We start from the raw sequence: 25,275 nt of genomic DNA, 5'->3' as shown, positions 1-25,275 counted from the left end.
ACTGCACTTACGAATTGCTGCTACTGGTTGACAGAGACAGATAATACGCTTAACACCATATGCTTATTGCATCAGTTTTTTTCCACATTATTGCGAGAACAATTAAGTTACTTGTCCTTCAGAACCGTGCAAAAAGTCATGCGTACGCCCCTGTTTATTTCCCTTTTGTCGCTGTGTCCAAAATAGCTTTAGGACATGTGTTAAAGTTCACCGCGTCTAATCACACTCGCACATTTGGTCCGCATGACCCTTTCACCAGTTGTTCACCTATTACCCATATTTCTAAACACCACACAGCCCCAGATGGAATAGACTGCCCCGCACACACCCTTATTTAAAACTCTTATGACCTGAGGAACTGGATTCAGTTTGAAGGCTGCTGGTCGACCTACCGCTATACTACAATTTGGCATCGAGCTTTGCGTCCGTCTTCATATTCAACATGCCAGCGGACTACAGTGGCACCTGGGACATCGTCAGCAACGAAAACTTTGAAGGTTACATGGTTTCAATGGGTGAGTGGGGGCGAAATATAATTGCTAGGTCGTTAAAAGTTAATGTACCGAATTATTATTTTTTTTTTTACGATCATGGTACTATATGTCACAGTTGTTGTATGCCTTTACCCATCCCTTAGTGCGCAGAAGTTGCATTTTTCATGTTTTTATCATTTTCATGTTCCATTTTGTAAACCCAATCAAGTGTGATAGTATTTCAGCGACCTCTTATGCTTAATACATTGTAATAGCTGCGCTTTCATTAAATTGAAAAAAGTAACAGGTGAACGAACGAACTCATGCACAGGCCACGTTTCATTATTATGACTTTCGTAATACGTAAACATTTCATAATGAATTTTAGCTTAGTTTTATGACCATGATCGAAAAGAATTGTGTTGACAAGATGACAAGAGGCTACCGTCATGTGCTGTCATATCAAAGTCGTGTTAACCAAAGAGAAAGAAATCCCGGTTATCAAGTTGTTTTCAAGACACATCTCATTATGTACTCAATTGACTGAAATGTGGTTGTGGTTGTTTCTCAGTCCAAGGTGACATTTGTACCCTTGGAAAGTCTAATTTTGCCGATTGTGCAAAACCTCTTCTGAGATAATTCTTTCCCTGAATTTGAGTTGTTCTGAGAACGTCACAGATGACACCTGTTACCATGACACCCCCATAAGTAAGCAAAGCGAAACTCTGTATGCAATCTATGATGGTTTTATAAAGAGTATAGGCTACAGTAGTATTGTGTAAACACCAGTTCACTTCTAATTGGTATCAGTCCTCAAGTCCTCCCATTTTAAGGAATATGGAAGTCCTTCCATTAGACGAATTTTAGTCATTCACTGATTACAGGGTTGACCCACAGTTTTCTGTATGTTGACCCTGACCTCTCAGAATTGTGTCTCTTTAGGCATTGACTTTGCAACGCGCAAGATCGCAAAAATGTTGAAGCCACAGAAGGTGATTGAGCAAGATGGGGATTCCTTCACCATTAAAACACTGACCACCTTCAGGAATTACACCTGTTCATTCAAGATAGGGGAGGAGTATGAGGAGGTGACCAAAGGACTGGACAACAGGATATGCCAGGTGGTGATGACATTCAGAGCCCTCACAGACACCCTGTGTTACTCTCATGGTGCGTCTCAGTGGCTTCCCTTGTGAGATGCCCCCTTCAGGCCAGGAAGTCACATTGCATGATGTCACAGAGTGATGACTGCTTGCATGAGCAAACAGGCAAGGTGTTGCATCATTGTAAAATCCCATCATCATGTGCACAAGTGCCTTAATTATTACTCATTAATGAAGTATATACACATATGTATACACATTTCAAGAAGCATACATTAATTCAGTTGTACTTACTTCAAAGAAGTAAAACAATGTTATCATTAAGAAGTGTAGCATATATTTATAAGAAGCCCAGATGTATTTTTAAAACTCACCAAGAGTCTACAGCAATTAGCAGCAAAGACCTAAGAATAGCCAATGGTCACAAAGAAAAGGTCAGAGGTCAGGAAAGAGGTGAATGCCCTAAATATATTTCCCAGGGAAAATCCATCTGTGTTTGTATAAAGTTTGTTTTTACCCCCCCCCCCCTTTTTTTTTTTGGTTTCACCATAATTTCTTCCATCTCAATCAGTGTTCAAGCAGTAGGTAGTCAATACAGTTAGTACACGGCATAATTTATCAGGATTCATAGTGGGAGCAGAGACCCTTTGATTGTTCAAGACCACTCAAGATCACTCAAGGCTTGACTCAGTGTTAGAGGCATACTAGTCTATAGTCAGAGTAACGAGGCTAGCTGGCCTAAATAGCCTGTACTGGTCATTAAATTTATTATGTTTTTAAATCCAAATGCTTGTTGAATAAGTCAGGGTGGGCAAAATAAGGTAGTCTTTGATCATTAAATTGAGATGATAAGAGTTTCTTTGTTGATCATGTGAGTACATTATTGTAACACAGTTTTAATGGTGATATGTAACAGTGAACAGTGACATATATGGGTAATGTATTTTTTTTGCCTCATCCTCAGAGTGTGGTAAACTGGGAGAATAGCAAACTGGTGTGTGTGCAGAGAGGAGAGAAGAAGAACCGAGGCTGGACTCACTGGATAGAGGGAGACGAGCTCCATCTGGTACATTAATTTACTCTCTGCTGGGAGACACCCCAGTTAGCAACTGCAAATGAAATGAGTTGATTTAATACAGATTAACAGCACAGTGAGCAGTACATACATTTTATAAACAATTATTTGTTATGAAAAAAACAATATGAATCAATATAAATGTATTAATGTCCCTTCTCTCTTTTTCTCTCAAAGGAGCTTCGCTGTGAGGATCAAGTCTGCAAACAAATTTATAAAAAGAGCTCTTGATCAAATTTATTTTTCTTACATGTTTAAGTTTTTTTAGTGGGTCGGTGGGGGCAGGTCATGTGAGTAACACTTTCTTTGATGTAGAACACCAACAACTTAAAACTAGTCAGTTTAGGATTGTTATATTATTGTAGGACAGTGTAGGAATAATGGTGTAAAATTCTGGACTTTACAAGTAGAAAAGGAATCCCTCAAGGACCTCCTTTAGGCCCATTGCCATTTACTTTATATTTCAACAACATACCTGAAACCTGTGCAGATGTAGGTGTTCAAATGTATGCTAATGACAAAAATATATATGTACCAACCAATGCTTGCAATATGGAACCTGATAATTTAACAGAACATCTTGAATAAATTTCCCAATTGCCTTTCAAATTTGATGCCTGACACATTTTCGATATGAAGAACACAGCATATATCTGGTTTTGTATCCCACAGGCATCTGAGTTGAAGCATTTAAAGTGAAAATAAGGAAATCCAACCCAGGTGGAAACTGATATTACATTTCAAGATGGTGCTTAGACTCAGGATTGAATTTTGTTAAACATGGCAAAAATATTTATAGGACAGTTTTATCTGAATCATTTTAAGCTAATTTGGTACACCTTAGTGTCCCACACTGCTTAACCGTTTACATGCTGTGATTTTCCCCATCTGTTTTACTGCACCACAATAATTAGACCTATAATTTCACTTAACAATTCAGCTTTAGACATATTAGAAAAAAACATTGGAGTTTCACCACAGCATCATTTGAAAAGTTTGCTTTACTGTAAGCATTGACTTTTCTATTCATTACTCTGCTTGTTTTTAAATGCATACATGGTCTTGAGGCATCCTTTTTTTATGAAACATGTTAACAGAGAGTAATTGACATAACAGCTTTTTTTGTCTTGTTTAATTTTATGTAGCTTCTGTTTGGTATCACATACCATCAAAAATCCCATATGGGGACTAATGTTGGCTGTACAAATTTTATATAATGCGCTGGTTAGTTGTTTTTTCAGCAATGTATGGTTTACTGCATACATCCCCAATGGAAAAAAAATATTTCAATATTTTACTCATTAACTTGAGTGTTTTCTCAGTATTGTAATATTCAGTCTGTAGGTCATGTGTTGGCTTTGTTGCCATTTCCTTGGCAGAAAAGAAATTGGTGTGCTTTTCTTCTCATGCAGAAAATGGCTGGACCAATTTTTCAAGAAATAAGAGTCTGCAAGTTCTCGAATAAGCACAGAGTATCAATGTCATAGTTTTAGGTGGGACTTCATATATTGAATGTGTTGCTCAGTAAGACAATGTACTATTACAGCGTTTCGTAGAATGGCCTTAACTACAACGGCATTGTTTTTTAATTGCTGTCTATTGTCTGAGTTATTTATTGTGGTGGAAAAAGAGTTTACCACATTTACATTCAAAAATGCTATCACAATTACCTAAAATGACTGTGACTATGCAAACTACTGTGCAGACCTGTGTTGATTATTTCATCAGACAAAAATACCTCAGAACACTAGCACAGTCCTTGTTCCAGTCCATTTTCATTGGCTTACCTGATGCATACAGTTGTAATAAATATATTTAAATCTATTGAACTGGCTTTGAATCTGTTTTGCAATTCTGCTTTATTGTTCAGTCTGTTTCATTCAGTTGGACTGAAAGCTGTTAGCAAAATAGTATAGCTTGGAAGCTGTGTGATATTTTAAACATTACACTTTCAAGTGAGTATTTGAAAGTTCATCTCTCATTTGAAAGTGAACTAGAGATTCCTGCTTCTTACTAGTGGAAAATATTTAGTCATTACCTCACTCAAATCCCCTTATTAATTCTGTCATGCATTTTGAAATGCCTTTTTAAATTCATTTGCTATTTGTGATCTACAGGTAACACTTCAAAGAAAATTTGTTTTGGATTCAGATGGATCCTTTGTAAAGCATGTCTTTAAAAGATGCAGTTCTTATTTTATAAAGGCATTAGTAAGAACTACTCATTGTAACAAAGCTGGCCAATGCTTCTCACAAAACGACAGAAATGAAGGAACAATCTTACACAAAAAAAAAACACAGCCTTGGACAGAAGCACCACGAACTGCTCACAAAAGTGTGCTATCAGCACCCATACACCTGTGTTTAATATGCTTCTGATTAGGCAGGTGTCATCAATTAACCAGTGGCTGGCTTCACACATACACAGACAATTAAACTGACAACAGGCAAACAATTAACAGTTAACAGGTTTTGATGCAATTGATGAAATATGATCTGCTATTGGTTTGAATAAAAAAGAAGAAAAAGGGCCCTTGGACATTTAACATTTTTCAACACATTTAACACCCATTCAGTTTCTAAGGGAGGTGAAGGGAGGTCCTTCACAAACAAATGTATGGAATTAAAATATGAATATTCTTATGTGACATAGTTACAGTAGTTAATATTAGTATTCATATTAAAACACATTAAATATATCTGTCTTTTTACTTTTATATTGAAAGCATTACAGATATTGCAAAGGAACCTCAAACAAGTTGCTAAGCAATATCTATCAACAGAATCTATCAATATAGCCATAAATATATATATATCAATATATATCAATAGACCCAGCTCCAGCTAAAACTGACATATGTAAAAGCACTTAGCATAACCGTGACTCATAATTACTTAATGCACCTTTTCAATGTTTTTCATTTGAAATGGTGATTCGGTTTTTTATTTCTTAAGTCATGATTGTGCTGCTGCATGTTGCAGCAATGCCAGATTTTCCATCCACAAATATGTGACAAGCCCTTTGTCTACAGATGGCATCTCTTTTACCATTATTTGTTTCTAAAACTGGAAAGAGTGCTCTGCTATGTCCTTTGGCGTTCCATGCCATGTCTGTGAACCTGAAATAACCTTTCATAGCACAGATGATGATTAAATATTGCATACTACATTTTGGACTCTAGAGGTCCCCATTCCATCACTTTTCATGTCCGTGAACTTTTAAATAAAGGTCTGGGTATTGCTTACCACTGCACTTTCCACTGGCAGAATGACACAGGGCTTCCTCACTTTCTTTCAGTGAACTCATTTGAGAGAAAAAGTTTCATTCTGGTAAAATGCCAAACTAAGGGGATGTGTCAAAGAAACAGCTCTGGCAATATGATCAAACATTCAAGCTGAGTATGAATTTAGGTTTCCCTCAACCATTAAAGCTGATGACGCAGTATTAGTGAGATGTTTTTTTCAGAGATTGATACTGGAGATATGGTAGCTGGCTGTAGGCATGTTGCTGGATGATGGTTAGACTTACTGCAGCACTTTTTGCTACCCAGAGATCATTATTTCAGTGCAATGTAACACCTGAAGTGCACATTGCATTAAAATCTGACTTGATACAGGACCCTCTGCAAAATTTCTGCATCCCACAGAATATCATACATCCAATCCTATCCACTATCTTGTTCCAGGTTTCATAATGCAGTTCCCAGACTGCAGTCCCAGAGAGATATTATGAAACTAGTGGAACATACAACATAAATAAAGAACTGTGGTAGGGTCCTATGAAACTGTGCAAGCAAGTAGGCAAAGTAAGAATCTCCTGAGAGACCAAGAAACATCAACAAGTTGAAGTCTTGTGGTCAGGTTAGGTCAAGAGAAACCACTCTGTTCAGGCTGAGAGCAGTGCAGGTTAGCCTGCTATGTGCCCAGGGAAGGATTCTCTAGGCTGGCCTACACCACCAGCTCTGCAGGGCAGGCCAGGATCTGACTCAACTCAAAATATTTTATATTTTATATTTTGCCTTCCCTTACACGTGAACCTAGGGAGACTGGTATAAAGGTATTCTACTTTTTTGAAAAAAGGAACACCATAATACAGCCCTGTTTGATATAATGGACAGAACAAGGCGTGTCACCATTATCATAAAATGTTTTATTTTATTTCAAAACTCCAAGTACAGTGGTGGTTTGGGACCATAGTTCTGATGCGAATTTTGTAGCATAAAAGGTTTAATCTTATTTCTTTTAGCACACATTAATACAATGACATAGGTTCTGCTTCTCATATATATTGATACACGTAACACAAAAGCTTTTGAGAGGACGTCCTCGCAGCATGGTCAGCTGTTTGGTAGTGAAAAACTCCAGTATAGTTGTATATGATTAGGACAAATTCAGATAACATAGAACAGACCCACTGACCATCTGGGTGCATCTAAGTGCAGCTGACTCTTTCTGCATATTGATCTACTCTATATTAATTTGCTGACATTTCACAATTTATTGTTTCACTGGTACATGAAATGCACTCTGTTTTGGTGGAAGAATTATGCTTATTTGTCACAGGACATCTCATGCAGGTCAACAGCCATTTAACCTAGTCTGTTGATACTGCTTTTCAAAGGCAATAAGTCTCCTGTGCCGTGTTCTCCCACTGAAATACCTGGCATTACACCTTCAGAGGTTCACTCTCCTTGTCAAAAACCTGGGAGACTGAACCTTCTTCTTGCTGGGGAAATGCCTGCATCATACAAAAAAATGTTCCTGACTGTAATACTATTGTTAAAGGGTTAATGCTTTATTGTATATAATTACTGTCATCTTAATTCATAACTTGGAGCAACACTGTGAAATGTCAGCGAGTGCTTCTTGCTGGGAAAAGTGGCCTTTTCTCTGTAGTCTGTGCAAACTATCCACCTTTCCTTCACCACAGTCGCCATTCTATTTTATGTTGTCATGGAAACATGTGGATCAATCAAAGGGGCCACTGGGTTTCAGGCTCTGTAAAATTATTGTACTGCAGTACTGGCTTATGCTCGGGAAATCTAAGCTCATTTTAGGAACAGCTATTAAAGTAATGCGTTACGTTTGCATGGAAATCGAATATTTGTGTAACAGTTCAAAGGTGAGGACACTGCTGCAAGTGATCCCACAATTTCTGTCAAATTTCTGGTCAAATTCTGCACCCTCCCCCACTACTCCAGTGCTACCAAAAACCCTTTTCAGCGACTGTACCTGCAAATTTGCTGAACTAGCTACCCTATTGAAAAGGCCCATTTCTAGATAGGATGCACCATTTAGCCCCATAGCTTCCGTGCGGCACTGTAGTTACAGTCAGCAAGCCCATCCTGCAGCAGAATACTACAACACACGCACACTCCGGGGTGCACAATGACGTTTCCAAAAAGGCCGTTGGTTACACTCGCGATCGCGACGGAAGCACCGCCCAATGCTCTGTTGCTGTGTGCGCAGTCGTTCGCTGATTGGTCCCCCGGACTTGCCAGCTCGCTATATCCCAGACCCGGTCACGTGACTCCAGTTCCAAAATGGCCGCGTTGTTGTTTTGATGAATAATACTTTGTGTTTGTTTCATTCTTTATAGAAACCAGTAGAAAGACATTGAAAACGGAAAAATATACAGTTATCGTTCCTTTCCTTTTCAGCTAATATATATTAGAGCAAGATAGACGTTTATCAGCCTGTTATATGTGTAAGACTATGCACTTTTGGTCGTATTAGCTAGCTAGCTAGATAAATTGGAAGAGAAGGATAGCGACAAGAGTGAGATTAAAATTAAAAGAAAAGCGATGGAGGAGCTTAGTGCCGACGAGGTAAGATGGGTCATTTCCAATTTTGACATTAGTATTTAGTTCGTGATTTGTCTCACTGTAAAGGAGCTCTGTTCTCAACAGCAAAGATAACCAAGTGGCTATCGCGATAGCTTGCTAGCTGCTCTGGCTAACGCAAATGGGGTACAGTTGCTAGGGTCTAGCTATTTAGCCGGGCCAAGCTTCCATTGTAGCTAATGTTAAGATAGCTAGCTAGCTTGTAATCGCTCGAAGTACAATTCCTTTGTCGTATGCTGTGTTGAACTGATCAGAGTAACATCGAATGATTTATCAGCTGTCTTCATAAATACTGACTGGTAGCTAGCCGATGTTCTCTTCTCTAAAGCGAAAGCTCTGCACTTGTGTAGAACAGTCATTTTCATCCGATCTGCCTGTGTGTAGCTAGCTGGCTAGCTAGTTCCGAATAGTAATTGTCCACGAAACAAAGCGATCGCGTTATATGTGGCGCTAATACATCCCTAATAAAGATTTGTACTGTTAACATTGCGTGTTCAACACTAAGTAGTTAACTCGTAAATTGAATGACAGAGATAGCTGGTTAGCTGGTCTTGATTACGACGGCTAACAACTCGACAGTACCTAGTTAGACTAACGAGCTACGTATTCAAAATGCATAATTTTCTTTATAGCTTGCGAAGATAAAATTGGCATGTGAAAACAGAGAATGATGGCCAACATAGTCTGTATGTGAACTCTAGCTTTATCGGTTATTTGCAAGCTTGCTAGTTAGCGCTACTAATTTAGCCGTGTTTCAACCTTAACACTGCGCTGACTTGGCAGCTCTGTCTCTCTGGCAGTTAGTTTTTATATAGTTGCTGTAGTTATTGTCCATCCATTTAGGTGTTCGGTGAGTGCTCCACAGGAAAGGCAAATTATCGCTTTGAGAAATTAGCTAATGTTCCAGCTTGCTGAAATTTTGTTCATACTAAAATATACACAGACCCCCACACTATTGTCATCATTGAAAGATAACGTACACTGGACCGATGACACCTGTATGTTGGTGACGCTACCGAGATTGACATTCGCAGCAGAGTACTGCCACTTGAGAAAAAATATCACTATGATTATTCCTCTGCTTGCAAGGGGTTAGAGCTGCGCTGGGTCCGATGGTGTCCTGTTCCCCTTGGCGTCACCTTTGGGTTAGAGGTGGGAGCCGACTATCGCATTACTTTAAGAGGTGGGATACGACCCCTGTTGGGTGCAATGCCTGGTTCTACATCAGTCATTTGATTCTGAGCCAAAAACACACCAATGCCTCTTAACGACCAGTATGTCGTTTTTTCACCTTCACAATCAGAATTTGGTGTCAAGCTACATAAAACTTGTCATCACACCACATTGCATTTCAAACTGTCTTCTTAGCTCACTCTCTTGTGTAGAAGATGGCAGGATTGCGTCTAGACCAAAGATTATAGTTCATCATAATTAATTAATAGGCAAAATATAGTCAAGTAAAAACAGCATTCCGTTTCCAGAGTTTGTTCAGCAGTGGCAACCTTTGACCTTGGCCTCTTGACAAGCCTAGTCAGGGAAAACAGTCCCCTGTGATACACTGTTCATTGCTGAAATTCTTTTTGTAGAATTACTACTAAATTAGAATTACTAGATCACATTAAGTGTTTGTTTCAATGGGATGTTCGGTTGAGTAATTCCTTTTCTGAGTTAGCCAGTGTGGTAGGTGGTAACCTGGTGGTTGCCAGAGTGGGAACACTTAGTGGGCAAGAACAGCTAGAGTTCCTTCTCTGTCCTCTCCTCAAAATTTGAATATGATGTATAATGATACTCATTATTAGTCATCTTATCAAATGTTTCATCAAAAAAAAAGCACAAAAGTGGGAGGCACTGTGACATTTAAGTGAGTCTGGAACACAAGGGAGCCCTCTGTAAAAGGATACACTGCTGAGGTCTGCAGACTGATCGTTTGATTGGCAACCTTGCGCCCATTGCCCCTGTTCAGCTGAGGCGAGCTTTATTAGCAATTGGGCCTTGTGCTGAAAAAGTGAAAGTAAAGAACGGCAAGTTTACACGGCTGTCGCTGCGTGCGTCTGCGGCTGATGGTGAACGCACAGAGCAGCATGCGCACTCCTACCGCCTCCTCGCTCCGAGTCGTATGTTGGGTACCGGAGTCCCCTTCTGACTCACTAGCTCCCTGCCGCAGCAGCATGTGGCCTGCTTACTGAGGAGACATCGGTTTTAATACTGTTTGTGACACAGTAAGGCCTCTGTACATTCACATAACCAGAGCCGGACCCGCTTGTTTTCATATTGTAATTTGAAGCAAGAGAAAAGGGGAAAAGAATATTCCAGGCCACACAACGCGCAGCTATAGGTGCGCCGCTGAAAAGATTCAGTTCAATACCTGGACAACAATGCAAAAGGGGGTGCATAGTGCCTGTAAGTTGATGAGGTCAGTGGAATACGTTGTTATCCAGTTGCAGTTAAGATGGAAGATATAGATGATGCCTTTTAGTCATGGAACTGGGGCTCCACATTAATATTACAATTCCGTGAAAGGCCTATATCTTCATTAGCCCTGCAATTTGGTGTGCAGCAAAGTTCCATACATTAAAATGAACATAAACTGGCCAAAGCAACATAGACGGGCCATAAACACCAACAGTTGCAAACAGATGATGGGAGAAGGCCTATCTGGTAAGCATTAACAGATGAACAGCTAATAAGTGTCGAACAGGGAGGTTTGTGGGTGAAATGGTCACCGTAGTGGATGGATGGAGTTAAAACGCAGCTAATTTGTGGGGAGGAAAGATGAATTAAACTGCACACCCTGCAGACATAGCATCAGCATGACTCGACTAGAATTCTTCTTTAAATAAACAGGACAGAAGAGGACAGGACGTGTTTTTTTTTTTTTTTTTTTTTTTTGGTGAATACGGGGTTTCCTTCCACGTTTCCCTGTGTGGGGGAGCGGGGGTGGCAGTCAACAAAACTGCAAATTCATGGTCATGAAAAAATTAGTACTTTTGTAACTGCTCCATGCATTTGAAATGTCACAATTAAAACTCAAAAAATAATCCTCCATTACATAGCAAAGTATAGTCAACATTTTGATGCTTCATCAATGTACTAATCCTATTTGCTGAAGAATCATTTAAGCGTAGACTCATTACCACTAGTCCTCCAGTATTTTTAAATGTTGAACATGTCTTGCAGTAACATGTAGAAGTTTATACACCTTTATACGTTTTTACACCATCAGCATTGTTTCTTTATCGTGCTCCCTCATTATTTGCCACCTTTTTATTTGTCTCGATAGAGACTGTAGGTCGAGCAACTAGTTTCACCATTAGCACAGTCTAGCCATGGATACACCTTCAGCCATTTTCACTACAGCCTAGTATTTTCTTGCAGCTTTTCTGTCATATTACCTGTGACATATCTGTCATATTCTGTCATATAACCAAAAGCACCTTTAATTTGCTCTTATGCCAAAATAACTGCTTGGTACTTTGTTGTGTGTGCTGTTAGTCCACAACAGTTTCTTATACCTTTCAGTTTGAACTTGCTGGAGCACAGAGCAAGATCCAGCCTTTCATCACTGTGAAGAGAAATGGTCTTGCATTTTTTTTACAATGCTAAATGAACAGTTGTTCACTCATTTAATGGGGTGCTTTGATCACATATTATAATTAGAGACTACAGCTGAATTGGTTTTGATCTGTCTTTAAAAAAAACATTATGACAGAACACAAATGTTGTCTGCAGAATTAGTGTATATTTTCAGGCATAGCTGTGCTTGAATGTGAGAGAGAATCTTAATGTGTTCACTTAAAGGCCTGGTTGATGGTTCCCTTTGTGCTTTCACATGCCGTGTGCTCACATCTCAAAATAGCAGAGGCTAGGCTACGTCTCAGCAGAGCTGCTTTGCGTCAGCCGCAGCTACACCTAACTCGGGGAGTCTTGCCCACGGAAACAATAAACCCTCCCCCGTTCCCCCAATTCCAAAGTGAGCTACACTGGTTTCGAGGACAGCCTTAATGATTAGTTCCTGTTTCTTTTGCTGAGCTCGGAGGTAGGCATGTCCTTTTTTTTCCCGGCCGTGTCCTCTTTCTTAAGCGAACCGCAGACTGAAGCGCGCCCGCCGTCCGGCTGTCCTGAAGAGTCCCTGCCCAGGGGAGCGCCGCACGCTGCCCTCCTGTCGTCTCGCGGCCCGTTGTTCGGGTTGCGCTTGCCACCAGCCCGGTGCACCTCTCCAGTCATCAAGCCCTTTGTCTCAGAACTGTCAGAATTAACTCGGCCCCCCTGGGGATCTCTGGAACACTGTGTTCATTGTAATTAAAAGAGGCGTTTCGATGCCTAACATTTAAAATGATTAACAGCTGATTGAGATTCCGTCCTCCGGAGAACAGCAGCGGCAATTTACATGACAAAATCCTTGAAAAAGGGGGATCTGAGGATACGGCAGTTCAGAATAGCACACTCTTTCCGGCCAATTCAACTGAAACAAGTGTGGCTTGAAGAGAAATGGGCTTTTTTCCCCCCTGTTTTTCCCCTTATTTTGAATCGACGATTGGGCATTGTGCTCGTCTTACCTCAACAGCCTCTGCGCTCATGAAGGCCCGAATTTATGTCACACACAGTTGCTGTTTAAAATGTTACGTATTGCGAAACTAATTTCTGTAATGTCCCCATGACAAACATTTGTTGAGTTGACCAGTTAAAAAGGGACATCTCTTTTAAATATCAGTACAAATGAGAGTGATGGATAGGCTAATTAACTGAATATACCATTCATATGACACCACGTATGGTGGCGGCACGCTTTTGTAAAGTTTGAAAGATGACAACTAGAAAACACCAGAGGTTGTTGGTGGGGGGAGGGGTGTCACTGTTTACAGTTTGGCCTTCTACCTAAAGCAGTGCTATTACTCTAGGTAGAGTGATACCCCATTTTTTAAGACCAAAACCAGGCTGGTTTGCTGATTTTAGGTTCTGAATGGCTGGCTGTTGTATTGTTGCTCTTGCTGACTTGTGTCAGCTAACCCAGCTAGCATTGTTGCTTTGCTCAGGAATGAGCTGTTGGTGAAGTCTCCACAGCTGCGCTACTGTTCGTCCATCGATGCTGGTACTAAAATCTGAGGTCAACACAGAGGGGGGGAAAGGATCATGTTGCCACCGCCAGTCACCTCAAACAACCAGAGGCAGAAAGAAGTAGTCTGTGTTTGAGGAGAACCTCAGCCTTGGACTTCAGACGAAGCCTAGGCAGTCATCTAGATCTGGACGAGTGCCAGCATTCGGCATGATGTCAATTGCTACAGCAGTGGTTGTGTGCACCGCAGAGGTAAAACTTTCATGCTGTACAGCGTAAATCAGCTTCAGCTCCTGCTTTTGGGGCCTGGTTCCAGCTCTACAATGGAAAAGGGGCATAAAATGTCCCTGTATACCTGTGATCCTTGTTGATGATGTAAGATGTTATAACACCAGGGAAGAAGGGCCCAGGAAGTTATGATTCCCAGTTGTCTGAAATGGCCAGATGACCTGAGAAAAGTGGAACTTGTAGAGGTATGAAAATAACATTAGGGAATCAAAGTGTCAACCCACTCTAGGATCAGGAAGCTGTATGTTACAGTAATCTGTATGCAATTATCTGTATGCAGTTTACGTTCTGAACCCATTTGACTTTTATATCCCTTTCCCTTAGAGGTAGAGTACATTCAGTATGGCAAACGAGGAAAAGAAATGCTTAAATCTGAGAGTTTATCTTTAGACAGGGGCATGCAGCAGGACTTCCCAGGGAATGCTCGGAATCCCCGATCAGAAGCCAGAATGATTCGACTGCATTCTTAGAGGGGACTGTGATTTGCGTTTAGATTTCTACCAAACCGAGAGGGCCGAAGTGTTGTCGTGACTCCTTAATCCGAGCAAAGCTCCCTTCTGTCCTGCCTGCCAGCGCCAGAGCTCCGTGTAAAAGTAAACATTATCCACAGATGGAGCGCTTCACTCATGAGGGCTGTTGGTTTCAGCCACTTCCTGAGCGGGAAGCTTTGTAGCTTAGCAACTTGCCTGGTGAAATTCTCACAGAGAGGCGGAGATGTATGCATGCGGTGGGGAAGGGGTGAGGAGAATCCGTGTGAGGGTGAAACTCGCTCTTCAGCGCGTTTCGAAAGGTGTCCGAGGCTTGCGTCTCAGATGTGCGCTTCAGAAGCTGCAGAAGACCAGCGGGGAAATGCCAGATGTCAGCTACTTATCTGGAGGCGATAACCACAGCGATGTCATCAATATCTAGGGTTGTATTCTAACATGCAGGCCTGTTCCAGAGGGAGCTTTGATTAAGCTCACATCTTCGAGCTCTGGGACAGATTACTTCAGTGCAAGATGGTTTACACTTTGATCACAACTGTGCGAACACCCCCTTGTCACCTGCATAGGGCATTGTGGGCCTGTGTTCTTGTGATAAATCATTTTGTTTGTTGTTTGTGTCGTGCAACAAGAATGTGAAAAAGATGGTAGTTGCTCTTCCTGTTTATTGTCTGGATTCTGTGGCTGGAGTTGCTGGAGGTCTCGTGCTGTGCCGCAACATAAATGCCTTCAAAGGAAGATTGCAGGGAATGGCCTGAGTAAACTTAGGTTCTGTTTTTTACGCACAAGTCTTTCAAAAGGTAAAAACCACATTTAACAGAGATTTGCACGACGGATGCTGAGATACGGCACATTTTTGTAGGTTTGTCCCATGGTCTAAAGTCGGCACTGAGTGCCGGCGAAGAGCTTGCTGCCGTTTGGTCTGAAAATCTTGGCTTGTTGGCAGGCTACACTTGGGTGCTTGGGTCGTTTTCTCTACCATTTGAGCAGCAGTAAAATGCTTAGCTGAAATGTGCCAGCTTCTTAACTTTGAACTACGAAAATCAGGCACATGTTCAAGGAAAATGACCTCAGCCGCATAATTTCTGTCAATATTCCCTGTCTTTGTAACCCTCTAATACCGAAAGGACAAAAATCCAGAAGTCGTACTGATGAGGAGTCAGTTGTTCTCTTACTTTTACAAAGCTAGAGCATGCGTTCTGATCACAGGTCAGTTGGTCTCTGACTTTCACAAAGTCGGGTGTCACGGGCTATCCCCTGTATACAAAATGGAAACGGAGAGGATCTGCAACCTGCACATTATTTTGTTGCCATTAATAATGCAATCAGGTTCTTTCCTATCCATGAGCTTAATGGGGACACATGCCAAAAGGACTGTGTCTGCAGTATGTAGATCAAAGGTTACAGACTCTTGGTGGCTGAGTAGCTGTGCTAATTCCCAGCGTTTGCGGTTGAAAAAATATTCACTGTTAGGGTTTGTATGAACCCAGACATATATTGGCTTGTTTGAGGAACTGTGCATACAGAGGGAGCAGGGTATTGCGACACACAGCCTCAGAGCACGATGCTCAGCCTCTGAGAATCCGTTCCCTTTAAACTCACAGTGTATTCGGTGCAGAATGATAGCAGTGTTTTCAAAATGAAGAAAATGGCTAAATTAAGGTCTTTGTACGTTCTGTGTGGCGTGTCGGGTAATTCCGTGACGCAGCCGAGCATTCTGAACCACGTCCTTTAAAGCCCACGGCGAGGCCCTCCTAGCCGTCCTGTCGATGACGCAATCTGGCCTCATCACAGCGGATCAGATTTCAGCGTGACTCGTCCTTAAGATGCAGAGGATAATTCATCACCTCGGCCTCGTCAGCGGGGTTTACCTCTGCGGCGCTGACAGCTTGCGGCCCCGCGCTCCTCGGCAGCGGTGACCGGGTCTCCGAGACGCCGAGACGTCCCCCCCCCCCCCGTCGCAGGTGCGGGGGAGAGCTTTCGGGCCGCCCCGGGCCCATCCCGAGACCTCCGTCCCGAGCTCTCATCTCCCGGCGTCTGAGCCTATTTATAGAGGGGCCTGCTTCGGCCAGGGGCGCAGGCTCGCAATGAAAAGCGTATTGTCAGAACGCTCGGGCCCCGACAGCGTTTCACTGTTAGGACTCCACAGCGGGGAAGAAGTGCAGCCTGTTCTCGATGCTGAGTGTTGCAGGGGCGAGGGGAGATGTCTGCACTCACACGGCTGATGTTTCCACGCCGGCGTGAATGCGCCATTACTGGGGTGTGGTGCACATTTCAGGTTCTCATCAAGAACCCGTTTGGGAAACTGAAGTAGGGGAGACCCTCGCTGTTGGCAGTCTGTCGCTTCCCTTATTTGAATATTCATAACATGGCACCACTCTCGGACTGCAGAGCACCGTGCCAGCCCACGTCCTCTTAAATTTATCAGACATATTCCTCATATTTATAGCATTAATTAGTAAATATACATATCTCTTACATGTTAATTGCATTATTACTTTGATCTTACACTAAAATTGTGGTTGGCTGTGTCAAGAGCAGATCGTCTTTGCTCTTTATTAGGAATATATTAATAGTATTATGAAATGTGTTTAATAAAATAGCTCTAAATATAAAAACAGTAGTGATGTAATGGGCATCTGTGTCTCTCTCCCTCCAGTCCAACACGAGTTGCTTGTTCATGCAATCTCAATGTGACTAGGTGAGGGAAAGAAAGAGCTTAGGACTCGGGGTGAGTGCAGTGCGCTGGGTTATCCCAGCAAATCTCCTTTGGTGAATTTATTTAGCCCTGGGTACTCCCTGAGGTTTTAACAGGGAGCTGTGAGACGACTCTTTGGCACGTTGGACTCCTGTGACCTTTTTGCCTCGTCTCAAAGGCCTTCAGTGTCTTTTCCTTCTTTTCACCTCCATAAAAAGTGTATGAGTGGGGCTCGCAAGATGCAGTCACTTGTTAAGAGGGGCCATGCGGTGCTTGATCCATTGTTGGCTGTCCTTCAGTGCGACGAGTAAGGTCTAAAGGTCTGTGCTGCACTACTGTTGAGGAGGGATTTTCTGTGCAAATAAGAACCCGTATAAATATGGGCACAATAGCGTCTGGTTGAGCTGCTCTTTCTTTTTCAATGTGGGGGTCAGTCCTTATGAAATGATGTTGGCTCAACCTTGCTCGGAGTTTATAGGTGGTTGAAGAGGAGCTAGCTCAAGGAGAGTGTAAGTAGATCAGAGACTCCTTTGTAAACAAAAACTCCCTGTAAAAGCAAAATCATTGATGAAACAAGATCATCCCCGCTGGAAAGCGCGCAGGCTACACGGATCAATGGTGAATCGGCTACAAAGCCAGGTTGACAAAGCCAAGATCTTTCACAGTTAGTGGTGGATAGCTAGGCCGCAATGGATGCAGATACCACAAGGAATCTGGCCAGCTTAGAGTTCTCTCAGTGTATCTGAGACACGATCGAATGGGTGTAACCCTGAAGCTGTACTAAAGATGGCAGCCAGATTTCCAGTCGTCAATGATTGTGACTGATAGCCATGTTAATCACAGCCAGGATCAATTTTCTTTGAATTCAGTCAGTTCACTGAATTGAAATTCAGTTCATTAGTTGAAAAATCTACATGGAGAATGAGAGACAATTTTGAGTTTAATGAATTTCAGTTCATTGCCTGAATTGACTGTCTTTAAATGGAATTGATCCTGTCTCTTACCTCTATCACAGCTACTTGGTCTTGTTTGCTAATTACAACCAGTATGAAACCGGTTTATTTGCTCATACACATGAGCCTGTCTATATTTTAGTGTTCCCTCCTCTCTACACGGTTTCCTCTTTTCTCATGTAGCAGTTCTCAAAGCTAGCTACAGTTCACTTTCGCTTTGCTAGCAAAATCACATTGTCCTTATAAGGGTCAAAACCAGGAATTTCAATTAAAAGCGCAAACACTATTTGTTTAAATTAGTAGAGTAACTTAAATGTGGACAACACCAGTTACTTTAAGTGGTCAGGTATAACATAGGATGTGTTAAAATATACTTAGTGGAATCATTCCTTTCCCCTATGGATATTTTGGTCCCAGAATGAACCTCCTTACGTTTCTCCCATTTCTCCAAAGTTGCTCTTTTTAAACCTAGTCCAGCTCAGTGGTCTGCATTTTTGTTCATGCAGCTGTAACAAGTAATTTGAGTTTCGAGTGATCATTCCTCAGCACTGGCAGAGGACGCTGCTTTGCAACTGTCCAGGACGACCAAGGCGGACATTCTGTATGGTTTAAAGCAGTTGGAGCATCTGTACAAAGCCTACATCCGCTTCAGTGAATATCTCCATCATGATCACTATACATCATGACTTTTTATGGCGCTATTTCCTATCACAGGCTGTGGTAGTTGAGAAGCTGTAAGGATTTGTTTGATCATCCTTGTCTGACCCTCAGCGTGTCTGGACTTTAATAGTCTGATTGAATTAAGGAGATTACTCTGGCTTTCATTTTCAGTTGTTCCTGTGCCACAATAGACCACGTCCCGTCTGTGTAGACCTGTGTAATCTGTTCCCTCCAATTAGATTACGACTGTACCATCTGCAAATAAACACCAAGTGTGGTCAGAGCTTACAGACCATCACCCTTCACTCATCCTCGACCTCTAGTGGCAACACTGTCACTCTAGTGCCCCCACTGATGCCAACAGACAGAGGGAAGGACATACCCAAGGCAAATGCGATACCCATCCTTTTGACAGGGGTGAAAATGTCTGCTCTGATGTTAGATTTGCTGGCCTCCCATCAGGACTGAGACTGAGATGTGTAATTGGAGCAAAAGTTTGATTTCACTCGGCCCGAAATGTTTTTCTTTGGAATTTTCACAAATAGCATATCCCATCCTGGCAGCACCTAATGCACAGCTGTTCACGTAAACCATGTCTTCTTGTAACGGAAACCAAGAGACACAACCGGGTTGCTGGCTGTGACGGAGAGGTGTGCAGAAGCCAGACAGTCTTCAGATGCCTGCAGCAGCAGCAGAAAAGCAAGCATGCCTTTGTGCAGGCACTTGTTTCAGTTCCCCGGTGCCATCACAAACGACCGCAAAAGAGAGCACCCTCCCATTTACGAAATTGTATTGACAAAGCCTTTGTGTGGGCTGCAGTTTTGAAGTGAATATCCACAAGCCAATGTATTAGTCACCATGGTCTCACTGAACTGACCGTGCTGCACTATTGTGGTTCTTGTTTCACTGTAGTCATGTATGCTTTATATGACAGCGCTGTGCAGGCCTGGGTAATGAAACGTTTTGGCAGTGGTTGGCAGTGATTTGATCATACTTACCTGCATTGTCGATATGGGGATTCCTGGAATTGCTGACATTTTTTTTTGATTCTTGGGCACACAAGCTGAGCAGAGATTATAAGTGCACAAAGAAATCAGAACTCATGTGCAATACTAAAATGCACGTAGTGGCTTTGTGGTCACCATGTTGGACAAAAGATCGAATCTCCACTTCTGTCGTGTTCTGCTTTCCCCTCCCCGATTCTCGATAAGGACTACTGTAGCATCTGCTGAAGGTAACCAGTGTATCTAAAGTAATTAAACCTGGCAAGGCTCAGAGGGGTCAAATTGTGTCACTAATTCTACAGAGTTTGAACTCCCAAAATGTAACTGGTAGGACTCCCAATAGCTCACATTGTGTTTGTAATTTAGAGGAGTTCAAACACCCAGAAGTGAAAGCATAACCCTCAGAACTACAGTATGTCAGTGAAAAGTTTCCAGTTTTACCAGTCTGTTTTGCACCCCTTTGAAGTGTTAATTGTGTCCTTTGATGCCAAAATAAGGTTAACTGAAAATGAGAGAGTGGACGAACGCATGTTCTCCGCACACCAACGCATTTTTCTTCATTACAGTTTAGTTGGGGATGGTGAACCTTACTGGCTTATGCACGTATGCACACAAAAACAAAACTGAAAATGGCCTTCGTGGTTTTTGGGGGATGCCCAGAGCTAGCTACTTGGAAAGCTTGGTTAACACTAATTGCCTTTGATCACGAGTTTTGTTATTGTGTGTCTTGTTTCACCACTGGCTGGCTTGTGCTTTTAGCCCAGAAGGTAAGTTTTTACACCCCTGCGTTGTTGTTGTGAAGCTGATGGGGCAGGGGAGGAAGAAACCGCTCAGAATCCCACTGCACAGGTGGAGTCACCGCTGTCTCTTTACCGCAGATCCGCAGAAGGCGACTGGCCCGGCTGGCGGGGGGACAGACGTCCCAGCCGACCACACCCCTCAGCACCCCCCTGACGTCCCCACAGAGGGAGACTCCCCCGGGCCCCCCTCCGGGGCCCTCCTCCGGGGTCACGCCCGCGCCGCACCCGCCGCCCGCCGCCCCGTCCCACAACCTGGGGCTCAACGTCCACAGCGTCACCCCCGCCACCTCCCCCATCGGGGCCTCAGGTACAGAAACCGCGCTTTTCAGCCCTGGCTACCTCTTACGCCACACTCATGTGCTGCTGACAGAACCTGCATTAAGCCATTACCTTTCTCCCAGGCTTTTTTGAATGTGAATAATTCACTGTGCTCTTGGTTACCTTTCACCGCTGTGTTAATGGAGGCTGGGAGTATTTGCCATGCAGCTAATCCTGAGAACAAGGCAACTAACAGGCTACGTGAATCCAGCCCTGTAATTAAATGCTGTTTATTTTTTCTTTCTTATGTTTTGGGTGTTAGTCAAAAATAAGAATAGGATGCCAGGGTTCCGACTGCGAGGATGGTTTGCGTCGTTTGTGAGCGACTTGTCTTCCTGCTTTTTATAAAAGTCAGCCTTCACGGATATCCTTTCAGTAACCATGGTCACTGCCTCCCTGCTGAAAGAGAAATTGATTGCTAAATTGCTGCACACATTGGACATGACGTTTGTGTCCTTTCTCTGCAGCAGACGTGTTTTTTTGTGTGTAGATCAGTATGAATATTTCCATCATTTTGTATCTGAGATTAGCCCTGAGTCGTATGTCCTCAGTGAAGATTCCAGCCTCCTCAGCGTCACATTTGAAGAATGTTTCCCATGGCATTTAGGTTTCCTTGTCAAATGAATTTAATGTGAGATACAGAAGCCAGTTTCTTCACCTTTGAGGCTGCCTGTCAGTTCTGTGTGAATTTGAAATTTACAGTCTTCAGCGGTGTTAAGACTGGGGCTTCCAGTACAAGCTTCACAGTGCAGTGTATTTTCAGCCAAAGACACTTTTTCCTGAAGGGACCATTCTTCCGCCAAGGTAATCAGCTGTGATTCTCCCTGTCGCAATCACTTAATCAGTCGGACAGGAGAAAAGATCTAAACTCAGCTCTGAACAAAGCAAATGCAACGTAGTGCATTACAGAAAAGTGATGGGAAGGTAAAACATGAAATTGAAGAGCAAGAGAACTGTATGAGCTTATCATATGGCAACAAAAGAAATGTATCTATATCTACAAGAAACATTGTTTGATGACGTGTACATATATATAATACGCATGTATAAATGTATACGTATTTATGCGTAATAGGTAAAGACATAAACACAAAATGAAATGAGTTCTTAGAAATAGATTTTGAGATAATAGTGCACCAACTAAAAACCTTAAATGCAATAGGTGTGATTAGTCTACATGGGCCCAAGTTGGGAGGATGCTGGAAGCAGATCCAGTCTGAATCTGAGCAGGCAAATCCGTGATCGTAGTGCAGGTGGTCTCGTCGAGTGCAGGTGGAGAGGCTTCGAAAGAGGGAACTCTGGGATAGCCCTGGGAGTGAGCCAGAGGCAGCAGAGGTCAGCAAAAATGTTGCTTCGGCGCAGAAAGGAGGACGAAACCTTGGGGCAGCGGGGTTGGCCAGACTCCCCCTCGGCCTGACAGCTGCTCCGGTTCCTGCTGTCCCTCCAATTGAGTATTAAATCTCCCAGTGAACAGTGAGGAGAGAACACCCTCCATGAGGGTTGAAATTCGGGTCCACAACGAGGTAGCCTGGGCTCCCAAACCATTTGCCCATTGTACTGCATTTACGAACGCTGCATTTATTTGTCTGTACCACAGTCATATAAAGCAAGAGTTGTGGGTGCATGTCCTCAGTTTATTGATAGAGCTCTCCAAGTTATACAGCAAAAGTCAAACCAAGAAGCTAAGAGCTGACAGGAGGAAGTAGCTTGGTGACAGCGGGGACGGTGTAGAGATATGCCACAGAGCTACAACTGTAGCTTCATTCCTTTTTTAAACCCAGCAACAATCGCCTGCTGATGCTATTAGACACAGGGAAGGGAGAGCAGACAGAATAGGGGCTCATGCATCTCCATGCAGCAGGTGTTTCATAACACAGGCCTGTGTGGTACAGTTTCACAGCCTCATGTGTGCTCTATATGTAGCATTATGTGACTCCTTGGAACCTTGGCAGCAGCTAAATCGTATGATATTTAGAAGAAAAGTTGCTGTTTTTGACATAAAATGATCAACTGATGATATACAATGTGTGTGCTGTAACACGTGTGAAAAATTTGGGTTGGTCATTTTTTAATTTGCTGGTAAAGCAGTTGCTGCTTTTGTATAGGTTGTATTTGTTTGATACCATAAGAAAATACGACCAGATTAATAGCCTATCCACCACAATGATGTCTGATTTGACCGCAAGATAGTTAGCAGGTAGTTTCATCAATGACCTTATCTAGCACAACTTACTTCCCATAACATTAATACATACGTGATGAAGCTAAGAACAGCTATGAAAGTGACAGTTACAGAGCCTTATAATAAAATGGCTACAAAACAATCTTTGCGCAAAAGATGTTGATTTCTGTAAATAAATCATGTCATGGCAAGCTAAGTCATGACTTAACATTTGTTACTTAATACTTAAGTACTTAAGAATATGAATCTGAACTTAGTTAAGAGGCTTGGGGGGTAGCGTGCTGGGCTATGTTGACTCTTGACTAGATTGGAAATATTTTTGTCTTACTCTCTGAAAGTCCCTTTTGCTTTCATACCAAACGCTACACACGTACTGTCATGTGTGAGCTTGATCTAATCAGTCCCTGGGTGAAACACAAGGCCGCTTTTGGAAGGAGAGCAGATTGTTTACCTCCGCGCTCCAGATTCTTCAGGGTTTCTGCTGAACCGAGCGGGGAACGGCCCTGAGGTTCTAACACTTTCACTTTCACCTTATCTGTTGCCTGTAGAACGTGGTGACAGTAATCACTCCTTCTGGTCCAGTTCTCCTCAAAGCTGTAGTAGCGCTTCCGTTTGGTGTTCCTTGTCGTCTGTGACCGGAGGACACAGCCCCGCAAGCGGCCCCGCACTCACTGACTGTGTGGAGGACTGACCCGCTCACTCATTGACCAACTGACTGAGCGGCTTCTGCAGTTACATCTCTTTACCACTAGAGAGCAAAAAGACGGCAGCCAGTATGAACGGTGTCTATTCAGTGCTTGCTTCTAGGGAGGTTTGGTCCAAGGCTTACTTGATACATCGTAATTAAGTCAAATACCCACACCCACAAGGTGCTCTCAGCATGTCGGTATGGAGCCCAACTGCACTTTCTGATGATGTTTGGCATACCAAGCCACTGAAACATACCACTGTTTGTAAACTTCCAGAAAGCTGGATGGTTGAAGTTTATGGTCTGTCAGGCGAAACTTGTATCAGCTACATTTGTCGCAGCCTAGCACGTAATAGTGGAGCATGTGGCTCAGTCACCGTATGAGTGAAAGTGGAACCCCTGGTACTGCTTGTGTAAGTGCTATTGCTCTGGGAGAAAGTACGGAACATCACGGTGTCTTCCCCCACGCCCCCCCCCCCCCCCAGGTGTGGCTTACCGCAGCCAGAGCAGCGAAGGGGTCAGCTCCCTGTCCAGCTCCCCGTCAAACAGCCTGGAGACCCAGTCCCAGACCCTGTCCCGATCCCAGAGCATGGACATCGACACGGGCTCCTGCGAAAAGAGGTGAGGCGTCCCGATGGATCCGGAGCAGGGGTCCCAGTGCCCGATTTATCTGATCCCCCCCGTGGCTGCATGAACGTATGAGCTCGTTTAGTTGTTTATTCGTTTCTAATCTTTACCTTCAGTTGTGTTTAACTGGCACTTTGTGTGAGAAGCTGTTTTATGTTCCAGGTGAAGTCAAACCCAAGACAGTACAAAATGACCACAGTTTTAAAATATTGTTTCCAGAAAGCGAATTCTGTTAATATGTGTCATTGTCCTTTCTGTGCTTCTCTTGGAGCTGCAGTTCAGCTAACTTTTACAGATGAGTGGTGTTCCAAATAATAGCTAGGAGCTACTCTGAGTGAACAGTAATTTTCCTTGATTTTGCAAGATTTGAGAATATTACAGTACAGCTGACAAAAATGGTCTTGAAATAACTAAGCTACTGACCTTGTTGGGGAATATGGGCTGTTCCAAGCCTCCAGATCTGCTGTTTCCTCGACACTTCTGCCATACAGACTGTGTTCAGTGGGCTGCCTTGCCTAGATCTTTTTTCATTTATTGATGGATTTAACATTCTCAGCTGAGGAGCTACTGGATTAGGAGCGGTAGGCCAGGCCATGTGGCCCCACGGGGCTGGCTGACCCTCGAGCAGAGGAAGTGACGGTGTCTTCCTCTTCCCTTAAAGCAGCATGTCCCAGGTGGACGTGGACTCAGGGATCGAGAACATGGAGGTGGAAGAGAACGACCGCAGGGAGAAGAGGAACCTGGCTGACAAGGTGGGTGGGGTTCACAGATGTGTCCTTCTCATTAAGACCAGGGAGGCGGTGTGGTGCTAAATGCATTCATACCAAGCGAGACTGTAGAGCAGGTACAGGGAAAGCGATACAACAACTCAAGGACTCAAAACCAAAGACTGCCATTTCAGATCAATTCCTATTTTTATTACACATATTATTCCTCACATACTTATTCAGTTACTTTGTGTGTGTGTGTGTGTTAATCAAAAAAGAAAGGTGCATATATGAGTTTTAATAAGGTTGATGCCTCTCAAAC

The 25,275-nt window shown here is 42.9% G+C and overlaps 2 protein-coding genes across 5 annotated transcripts in view; both read left to right on the top strand.

Annotated features, from left to right (window-relative positions):
• The first annotated feature begins 256 nt into the window (after positions 1-256).
• On the top strand, positions 257-4,484 carry LOC118779175 (retinoid-binding protein 7-like). Its single transcript, XM_036531138.1, has 4 exons — positions 257-515; positions 1,416-1,594; positions 2,541-2,642; positions 2,829-4,484. Exons 1-4 carry the CDS (start codon positions 443-445, stop codon positions 2,880-2,882), a joined length of 408 nt encoding a protein of 135 aa, XP_036387031.1. The 5' UTR covers positions 257-442; the 3' UTR covers positions 2,883-4,484.
• A 3,767-nt stretch (positions 4,485-8,251) lies between these two features.
• Positions 8,252-25,275, top strand: part of ube4b (ubiquitination factor E4B, UFD2 homolog (S. cerevisiae)) — a 44,007-nt gene continuing 26,983 nt past the window's right edge. For 2 of the 4 annotated variants that reach the window (XM_036531396.1, XM_036531394.1), the window contains exons 1-4: positions 8,252-8,478; positions 20,510-20,738; positions 24,105-24,240; positions 24,911-24,998. In XM_036531396.1, coding sequence (XP_036387289.1) covers positions 8,455-8,478; positions 20,510-20,738; positions 24,105-24,240; positions 24,911-24,998 — 477 coding nt within the window. In that variant the 5' untranslated portion in view covers positions 8,252-8,454. Of the gene's footprint in view, positions 8,479-20,509; positions 20,739-24,104; positions 24,241-24,907; positions 24,999-25,275 lie in introns of all 4 variants that reach the window. The other 2 variants (XM_036531395.1, XM_036531393.1) reach the window with 1 other exon arrangement.

Source organism: Megalops cyprinoides, chromosome 6 (genome assembly GCF_013368585.1).
Source record: "Megalops cyprinoides isolate fMegCyp1 chromosome 6, fMegCyp1.pri, whole genome shotgun sequence".
Classification (NCBI taxonomy): domain Eukaryota; kingdom Metazoa; phylum Chordata; class Actinopteri; order Elopiformes; family Megalopidae; genus Megalops; species Megalops cyprinoides.
This window is presented reverse-complemented; position numbering and strand designations above follow the sequence as displayed.